The sequence below is a fragment of the Schistocerca piceifrons genome, chromosome 3, assembly GCF_021461385.2.
Source record: "Schistocerca piceifrons isolate TAMUIC-IGC-003096 chromosome 3, iqSchPice1.1, whole genome shotgun sequence".
NCBI lineage: Eukaryota > Metazoa > Arthropoda > Insecta > Orthoptera > Acrididae > Schistocerca > Schistocerca piceifrons.
The window spans coordinates 605,076,335-605,086,809 of NC_060140.1; the positions used below are offsets into that span (position 1 = coordinate 605,076,335).

General features: G+C 37.9%; 1 protein-coding gene across 2 annotated transcripts in view; it reads left to right on the plus strand.

Annotated features, from left to right (window-relative positions):
- LOC124789739 (allantoinase) overlaps positions 1 to 10,110 on the plus strand; it is a 253,013-nt gene extending 242,903 nt beyond the window's left edge. Inside the window, exon 12 of one of the 2 annotated variants that reach the window (XM_047257193.1) lies at positions 9,787 to 10,110. In XM_047257193.1, coding sequence (XP_047113149.1) covers positions 9,787 to 9,912 — 126 coding nt within the window. In that variant the 3' untranslated portion in view covers positions 9,913 to 10,110. The remainder of the gene's footprint in view (positions 1 to 9,786) is intronic. The other variant, XM_047257192.1, reaches the window with a different exon arrangement.
- Positions 10,111 to 10,475: the final 365 nt, after the last annotated feature.

Consider the following 10,475-nt stretch of genomic DNA (forward strand, 5'->3'; position numbering starts at 1 on the left):
CAATCACATCAGTCAGTCATAACAGTGCAATGACACTTCAGGACGAAGTTTAACAAAGACCCACCAACTGCTACCTCCATTCGGCGATGGTATGCGCAGTTTAAAGCTTCTGGATGCCTCTGTAAGGGGAAATTAACGGGTCGGCCTGCAGTGAGCGAAGAAACTGTTGAACGCATGCGGGCAAGTTTCACGCGTAGCCCGCGGAAGTCGACGAATAAAGCAAGCAGGGAGCTACACGTACCACAGCCAACGGTTCTACATCTACATCTACATCTATACTCCGCGAGCCACCTTACGGTGTGTGGCGGAGGGTACTTATTGTACCACTATCTGATCCCCCCTTCCCTGTTCCATTCACGAATTGTGCGTGGGAAGAACGACTGCTTGTAAGTCTCCGTATTTGCTCTAATTTCTCGGATCTTTTCGTTGTGATCATTACGCGAGATATATGTGGGCGGTAGTAATATGTTGCCCATCTCTTCCCAGAATGTGCTCTCTCGTAATTTCGATAATAAACCTCTCCGTATTGCGTAACGCCTTTCTTGAAGTGTCCGCCACTGGAGCTTGTTCAGCATCTCCGTAACGCTCTCGCGCTGACTAAATGTCCCCATGACGAATCGCGCTGCTTTTCGCTGGATCATGTCTATCTCTTCTATTAATCCAACCTGGTAAGGGTCCCATACTGATGAGCAATACTCAAGAATCGGACGAACAAGCGTTTTGTAAGCTACTTCTTTCGTCGATGAGTCACATTTTCTTAGAATTCTTCCTATGAATCTCAACCTGGCGCCTGCTTTTCCCACTATTTGTTTTATGTGATCATTCCACTTCAGATCGCTCCGGATAGTAACTCCTAAGTATTTTACGGTCGTTACCGCTTCCAATGATTATCACCTATGGCATAATCGTACTGGAATGGATTTCTGCCCCTATGTATGCGCATTATATTACATTTATATAATGGAAGGAAACATTCCACGTGGGAAAAATTATATATAAAAACAAAGATGAGGTGACTTACCGAACAAAAGCGCTGGCAGGTCGATAGACACACAAACAAACACAAACATACACACAAAATTCAAGCTTTCGCAACAAACTGTTGCCTCATCAGGAAAGAGGGAAGGAGAGGGGAAGACGAAAGGAAGTGGGTTTTAAGGGAGAGGGTAAGGAGTCATTCCAATCCCGGGAGCGGAAAGACTTACCTTAGGGGGAAAAAAGGACAGGTATACACTCGCACACACGCACATATCCATCCACACATACAGACACAAGCAGACAAGCAGACATATATTACATTTATCTACGTTTAGGGAAAGCTGCCAGCTGTCACACCATGCATTAATCCTCTGCAGGTCTTCCTGGAGTACGTACGAGTCTTCTGATGTTGCTACTTTCTTGTAGACAACCGTGTCATCTGCAAATAGCCTCACGGAGCTACCGATGTTGTCAACTAAGTCATTTATGTATATTGTAAACAATAAAGGTCCTATCACGCTTCCTTGCGGTACTCCCGAAATTACCTCTACATCTGCAGATTTTGAACCGTTAAGAATGACATTTTGTGTTCTTTCTTCTAGGAAATCCTGAATCCAATCACAAACCTGGTCCGATATTCCGTAAGCTCGTATTTTTTTCACTAAACGTAAGTGCGGAACCGTATCAAATGCCTTCCTGAAGTCCAGGAATACGGCATCAATCTGCTCGCCAGTGTCTACGGCACTGTGAATTTCTTGGGCAAATAGGGCGAGCTGAGTTTCACATGATCTCTGTTTGCGGAATCCATGTTGGTTATGATGAAGGAGATTTGTATTATCTAAGAACGTCATAATACGAGAAAATCTTACAGAAAAGGCTAAAGCAGAAGCCTTACCGTTTACAATTTCTACACGCCCTGACACCCGATGACAAAGTCAAACGCTTTGAATTTTCGGCGCGGTTGCAACAGCTCATGGAAGAGGATGCGTTCAGTGCGAAACTTGTTTTCAGTGATGAAGCAACATTTTTTCTTAATCGTGAAGTGAACAGACACAATGTGCGAATCTGGGCGGTAGAGAATCCTCTCGCATTCGTGCAGCAAATTCGCAATTCACCAAAAGTTAACGTGTTTTGTGCAATCTCGCGGTTTAAAGTTTACGGCCCCTTTTTCTTCTGCGAAAAAAACGTTACAGGACACGTGTATCTGGAAATGCTGGAAAATTGGCTCATGCCACAGCTGGAGACCAACAGCGCCGACTTCATCTTTCAACAGGATGGTGCTCCACCGCACTTCCATCGTGATGTTCGGCATTTCTTAAACAGGAGATTGGAAAACCGATGGATCGGTCATGGTGGAGATCACAATCAGCAATTCATGTCATGGCCTCCACGCTCTCCTGACTTAACCCCATGCGATTTCTTTCTGTGGGGTTATGTAAAAGATTCAGTGTTTAAACCTCCTCTACCAAGAAACGTGCCAGAACTGCGAGCTCGCATCACCGATGCTTTCGAACTCATTGATGGGGACATGCTGCGCCGAGTGTGGGAGGAACTTGATTATCAGCTTGATGTCTGCCGAATCACTAAAGGGGCACATATCGAACATTTGTGAATGCCTAAAAAAAAACTTTTTGAGTTTTTGTATGTGCGTGCAAAGCATTGTGTAAATATCTCAAATAATAAAGTTATTGTAGAGCTGTGAAATCGCTTCAATCATTTGTAATAACCCTGTAGTATGTTTATTAATGACTATCTGTATTACATACACCAGGGGCTCATGGTAAAGCCTCTTTAATCACAACTGGGAACTGATCCACCAATTGTCATTCCAGTTCTACAAAAATCATCACTTCAAGGTACAATATTTTCTGTACACTGTACACTGATACTGTTATCTCAATAGCCTCTCATGTCCTCTCTATCTCAATCTATATCCCTGCAAATAACTGCTCATCCCACTGTGACAGAACTCAAGTGTGACAGCACATATCATCAGCTATCTGCCTTCCACTGCCATATTAAAGACTCCTCTAATCTTTTCATGCAGTATGCTCTTCTTCTATACTCATCTATGTTGCTCCTGTACGTTTCCTAACACCATTTACCTGTATTTCACGACACCATTGTCTCGATCTTTTCTAATCTATTGGAATCAAGACAGAGGACTTCCTTGTATCGCTTGCCATCTGTTCACCTCACTACCTATTCCATCCACCTACATTTCATTTTCATTATTATCATTATTACATATTCCACTCCAAGCTACACCCTAATCCATTTGTTTGTTAAATTGTCCTATTAATCCTCACCATTAATCTGTCTGCTGTTCAAAAGTAACCTTTAGTTTTTGTAGAGCTTTTTCATAAAAGTTCATGTCTTACTGCAAAACTGGAAACACACAATGACTGCACACTTTCCTTTTCACACACATCATAAGTTTTTTGGAAACTGTTTACTGTACAACAGGCAAATCAAACCATGTCACTTTTCTACTTATTTCTTTTGCTGTCGGTCAGTTTCTTGTATTCAACTGCCCTACATACAGAAACTCATCAATTGGTTTTATGACTTTGTTGTTAATTTGTATTATTTTATTTTCAGTGTTATCGCTGAACATTACTTTAGTCCTATATATTTGGTTTTGGGCCTACTTTAAAACTTGCAGCATTAAATTTCCATTTATTGTTGAAGTTTATCTGCAGTAGAAGTAATTAGTGCACCAAAAGCACAATGAAAGTGGTTCAGAAATATTCCACTAACACAAACTTCTGCTATGTTACCTCACATGAACGATGCAAAAACTTCCTCTACAATTGCTGAGAATAGTTGTTGGTGACATGGTCTTTTGCATGACTATTCTTTCAATTCTGAATTTCTTGTTATCCTTATGATGTATAATGCAAACTGAAGAATTGATGTACATATTCATCAGTATGTTAACTTACATTGAATAACTCTCTTGTTTCTCATGGACTGTTTGGTCATACTTTGCAGAAATTGAGTCAAAAACTTTCTCAAAATCTATGAATCCCAAACAAAATGTTAATTTATATTCATTGCTCCATTCTATGGTTTTACTCAAAACTTACAAATAGTTCTTAGTGCTACATTCATTTCTAAACCTGATCACAACCTACTCTCTTTTTCTATGTTGTTAGGGATAATTTTGGTGAATATCTTGTAATTTACAAACATGAGGCTGATACGTCTATAGCCAATGTCTGCCTCTTTTCTTTTGAACCAAAGCAATTACAGCACTGTTACAGGTTTTAGGACTTGTATTCCTTTCTAGACAATTTTGCAAATTCCTTTGACTTTGATTCAGATGTAACTACTTCTATTGAAACACTGTCAGCTCTAGGCTTTTGTTCTTTCATCAAGCCTTTCGATGCGCAAGTTGCCGGAGTGACGTCAAATTGAAAGACTTGTACCTGGCGAACGGTCTACCCGACAGGAGGCCCTAGTCACACGACATTCACATCAAGCCCTGAATTACTTTCTACACCTCATCTGACACTCCTTAAAGATGTACATTATATATGTCAGTAATTATCTGTATTTCTACTTCAGCTCTCGAACTTTACCAACATTTAAAGATGTGTTGGAATGCTTTTACAATTTTCTTTCTGATAGTATGAGCAGTTATGGTTCAATCTGCCATTTCAACAGATGTCATGAAGATCATGAGTACTAGAGAACAAGTACTATGCATCTACACACAGTGCAGAGTAAACAGCCTCTAACTGCAATCATAGAGTTGTCAGGCAAGAGACCTGAAACTGTAAATAGCACCAAATTTCTAAGAGTTTGGATCCAAGATGACTTAAGATGGCAGAACCGTACACAACACCTGTGTAGTAAATTAAATACAATTTGTTATACAGGGTGTATACGTGGACCAGGAAAAAAAATTCCCTGATTATTCCCAGATTTTTACCGGATATCCCGTTTAAAAAAATAAACTTCTTCCTGGGCAAAAATACACTTCTTCCGTGCTAAGTGACAATAGGTTTTCTGTAGATTTTTCCCTCGAAACTGTAAAACTTATCAATCCCTTGAATAGTTAACGTTTTATACACTGGCGTAGGGGAAACAAAAAACCGGGTGAGAAGTTTTGGAAAGACTTTTGATTAAAAAAAAAAAAGGATAGAAGTTTTGGAAAGACCTTTGATGTGCAGCAACATATACGCCACATATTTTCTTATTACGAAAGTATAAATTTGAATTGCACCAAACTGAGCACGTTAGTTTCTGGAGCGTTGAAATTGAGATTGCAATGTCCTTTTGTAAACCACTCGTATCTCATACCATGTGATCTCACCAGCCCATCACAGCAGGTATTCAGAGCATAGGAGATGTGTTATAGTCAGCCAATAGCAATATCACTGTTACATAGTGTGGACACACAAAGAAGGAAAAGTTAATGGTTTACATTAATATACATAGAATAGATACAAGAAAAGCTAACCTTTTGCATGTAATATTTATCTTTTTCTGCATGTGTTATACATTAAGATACATCACACAACTGTGCCAGTAAATTTAAAATAATGACTTAAATGCCTGGTCTTCTGGGCTCGAAATTCTTGTAAGAGGCTGGTCCTCAAAGTGTTCAGTTTTAAACGCTCTGTGATTTAAGAAATTCGTCCCACTTTCTCACACGCAGCATAATTCATCTTGCATAAAAAGAAATTTACTTTGAAAGTAACGCTTTTAGAACCACCGTTCGCAATACTATCCTGAGACTGTTAGAAATGGGTTTGATTTAACAGTTGCCAGAAAGCGCCAGAAAACGGGCATTATTGCACGTGTGCAGCTGCAGTGGTGTAGGAAGCCCGCATGTTCGTATGTATAAAGGACTAAGAGAGCTTACATTATACCATAAAAGAAACTGGACATCAGAGGATACTCCAGCAGCATTGGAATTTCATAAATCATACTAAAATGTATAATTCAGCTTGAAATGCACATTGGTTTTTTCCAGATTCACAATGAAGTAGGTCCCATCTGATATTTAGCTTTTCAGTGTGATTTTTGGGATGTAAATTTTCTTGGAGTACCAGTACTGTGCTATCTTATATTTGGGTCTTTACTATGGCATAATGCCATACATGGCAGAAGATGAAAACATGCACTTGAAATTCAGCGACGTATGGCATAGGGGGGCGTAAGATGAAAACGTGCACTTTAAATTCAGCAAACAGTTGGAACTAGCTAATATTGTGGAATGAAACACTTCGTTTCAAATAAATTGATTGCCTCAGTGGAAAGATTAATAAAGCCAAATTTCTTTAGCAAACTGACAAAAATAACTTCACTGTTCTGCAAGGTGATTAATGCTTGACTGCTAATAACTTGGAAATAAAATAAAATCGGGAAACTGAAACTAATAATATATTTTTTCCCTCCATAATTATGTGAATGTATTGTAATTGACTTGATAGGTTCCGGCCATAGAAACTATTTTTGTTTTCATTTGACATGGGAGCTGTAAACAAAGAGGAAACAGCGAAAACACTTAACACACACACAGGTCACGTGTAGACTAACCCCCTCCCCACTACAACTTAAGACAACTCTGCACATGCGTGACCCTGGCAACTAGGGTGCACGAGAAAAATATTTTTTGTTAGAATCTGGCTGCTTGCTGCTACTGCTGATACAGCCAACAGCTACATTCCAAGTAGCGGGACGTGCATGAGCGCGCTGGCAACTGGTCAAACGAACCTAATGTAAACAGTTGTGACGTCACTATTATAGAAAGGAGTATTACATACTCTTCACCCTAAGGCCTTTGACATATTTTTACTATTTGCAGACGCTTGTGCGTGCAGGGTGTTTTTTTGTTGTAAACGGCATTTTCTATGCCAATAAAGTTTTACTTTTTTTCCTCTCATTTATATTTTATTGCTGCAGAATCATTCTCCAGTAGCAGGATACAGTTACATTCTTTGCTAGAGAATCAATTCTTACCAGTCAAAATTACAAAAATTTAACTGAAAGCTTTAACAATGAAAAATTCCTGAAATTCCGAAAAATTCCCGAGTTTTTCCCAGTTTTGTCCTGGATGAAAAAATTCACTGGTTCTTCCCGGTTGTCCCAGGTTCTATACACACTGTTATAGAATTAAAATTCTTGCTGGCTGCACATCAATGCAAGTCACAAAAAATGGGTACTATGCCCAAACAGAATCTCTGCTAAGACATTGTTTAACTTCTAGGGAAATTCACTGTCCACCAAAAGCTGCTTCATTGCACAAAACAGAATTATAGAGGCTATGAAATGTACAGAACCTCAATCTTCATGCAAACCTTCATTTAAAAAGCTTCATATTCTTCCATCACCATGTCCATATATCTTAGAAACAATAATGTTTATAAGAAAAATCATAGTCAACAACAACAAGATTGTTCCAAAATGCAAACATATCCACTCATACAACCCAAGGAATGATCAAGATTAACATGTGCAGTTTGCACATACAACACTAACACAAAAAGGATCTCTGCAAGCATGAAAAAAACTGTACAACAAACTACCTAAAAATATTAAGGCAATAACTGGCTTGCTGAAATTCAGATCTGCAGTGAGTGACTACTTGGTACAGAACTGCTAGTACAGTGTTGATGAATTTTTATTTACTATGTAAATATCTGAAAGTATTTAAATAGTTTTTACAATTAAGCCCAAAATAAGAAATATGTATGTATAAATTTCTTTGAAAGCGCTGGCAGGTTGATAGACACACAAACAAACACAAACATACACACAAAATTCAAGCTTTCGCAACCAACGGTTGCTTCATCAGGAAAGAGGGAAGGAGAGGGAAAGACGAAAGGATGTTGGTTTTAAGGGAGAGGGTAAGGCATTCCAACCCCGGGAGCAGAAAGACTTACCTTAGGGGGAAAAAAGGACAGGTATACACTCGCACACACACACACACACACACACACATCCATCCGCACATACACAGACACAAGCAGACATATGGCCAAATGTAAAGACTGTCAGCACACCTAAGTTAGTGTCCAGATACTTGCAGATTGCACTGGTACTGAAACTGAAGGCAACAAACCAAAAGTATAAATGTTGAATTAGTTTTCCATGCATTCCTATACAAAGTAAAATCCAAAACTAATGCCACAATTTAAGTCTCAAACTACTGCAGAGTTGAGAAGTAGTACTGAGAAGTGTCACTGAGAAACAGCTGAAATCATTAAAACTGAATAGAGCTTCAGGGACAGATGAAATCTATATCAGATTCTACACAACATTGACAGTTGACTTAGCCACTTGGTTAACCATAATACGTTAAACTTAATATTTTTTAGATTGAATTTACATAAGAGAATTAAAATAATAAATTATGCTAAATTATGTAACGATTGCTTTCTCCATTCCTGACAACATCAGGCATTACTAACCATAATATACCACAGAGCCTCACACCAAAAGGTGTCCTAGTAATCGGGAGAAAGAACAGGTGACACCTGTTTTTGAGAAGGGTAGAAGAAGTGATTCATAAAACTGCCATCAATATCACTAGAATCCATGTGTTGTAAAATCCAGGAACATAACATTATATGTGATATCTTGAACAGAATGATTTGACCAGTGTGGATTCTGAAAATCTTGGACATGCAAAACCCAACTTACATTGTTCTCATATGACATCCTGAAATCCATAGATCAAGGCAGTCAGGTAGATGCATTTCTTGGCATCCAGACAGTTTAACTCTCTGTCATAATAGTGCATATTAATGACAGTATGACCATAAGGGTATCAAACACAATTTGTGATTGAACTGAGGATTTCTAGGTAGGGGGATGCAGTATGTTATTTTGCACGGACGGTCACTGACATATATAAAAGTAACTTCGTACGTGCCTCAGCACAATGTTTTGTGGCTCCTGCTGTTCAGGTTGTATATTGATGACCTTGCAGGTAATAGTATTATTACTGGTAATCTCAGACTATTTCATATAATGCAGTTCATTTATAATTGGATCTAAGAGCATTTATTAAGGACTGGGGAAAATAGCTGACATTGTCCTTGAGTAGAGTATTAGTAGAATATCAAGATTTGTGAAATTAGAACATAAGGGGGTGAATGAGTAAATGAACAACTGTACCTGGATGTAAAAGTTAACAAGAAATGCACGAGCCAGAGGAAAATGAGAAATTTGGGAACTGAAATATGATGTAAAGTCATAAAATGAAACAAATTCACACTGAGATTCAATGCACTGAAACTTCACACTGGAAGTTGATATATTAAAGTGACACATGCACTGGCACAAGCACTTGATTCCAAATGTTCTGATGGCATGTACAATCAGTAACAAAATACTGTGCATGCTCAATGTGGACAGTCGTCTGTGAACACTTATTTTCAAATAAATTCACAGAAATTGTCATAGGTTTTCTTTGGAAGATCTATTTTTCTGTCAGAAATTGTAAACTGATTTGTCTAATTAAGAGAACTAAGCTTTTAGTGATCAATTGTGTTCAGTATATTAATATTGTAGAATCTGAATTGTAGCTGTTCCATTCAGTTGTTACTTACAACTATGACCTATAGACCAGAGAAATGTATTTTTCCTTCAGTTATATTTCTACATTTTATTCTTTTTTGTGTAATGTGACATGTAGTGGCTCTCAGTAATCACTCAAAAATATATTTTCTAAATTATCAGAATTTCCAAAATGTCTGTTTAAAAATACAAAGGGAACAAAGATGGCTTTTGAGTATTCTTTATAACACCTGCATGTGCAATGATCAATACAAATTTTGTGTCTTTTGATAGACAACACCTTACCTTGGAATGCAGCTGGATGGAATTGTTATGCGGACTGTTGTTCGAGGGAAGACAGTATATGAACATGGACATCCATTCCCCTTGCCTGAGGGATCCATTATCTTGAAACAATAATTCTTTATTGTCAGTCAGTGTTTAATGTGACATTGAGTAAGGCTGATAATTATTTTTTCTTAATGTACAGCAACTGTCATTTTTTATAATGCATCATAAAGTAAAAATTTAATTTCTGTATATAGAGCTATAAATTGTTAAGTACACTTAAATGCTGTACTAAGAAAGTGTATATAAAATTAAATGACAATATTAGTAAACAAAAAATAATATGTGTACTGAATTTTATCACTTTTAGGGTTCCTCACAAATTCTGAACAGTTTATTTTCCTGTTTCCTTCGGTTAGTTGCATCTCTTTTATAGTCCCTAAGTGTTACCAAACACTGTAAAAAATATATACTTCTTACAAGTTACCATAATGACACTAGAAAGAGATGATTTGTATATAAAGTATGATCAGGAGAGAGTGATTGTCCTGACAACATTAAATGAAAAGTTTTTTCTGATTATATGTACAGTACTACTCTACTTCACTAATCATGAAGCCAAGGGACCTTATCATGAAAGTGTTGACGAAGGAGGAGGGTGAAAAGAAGGTTCAGCTGGTCCAAGTAACAGAACC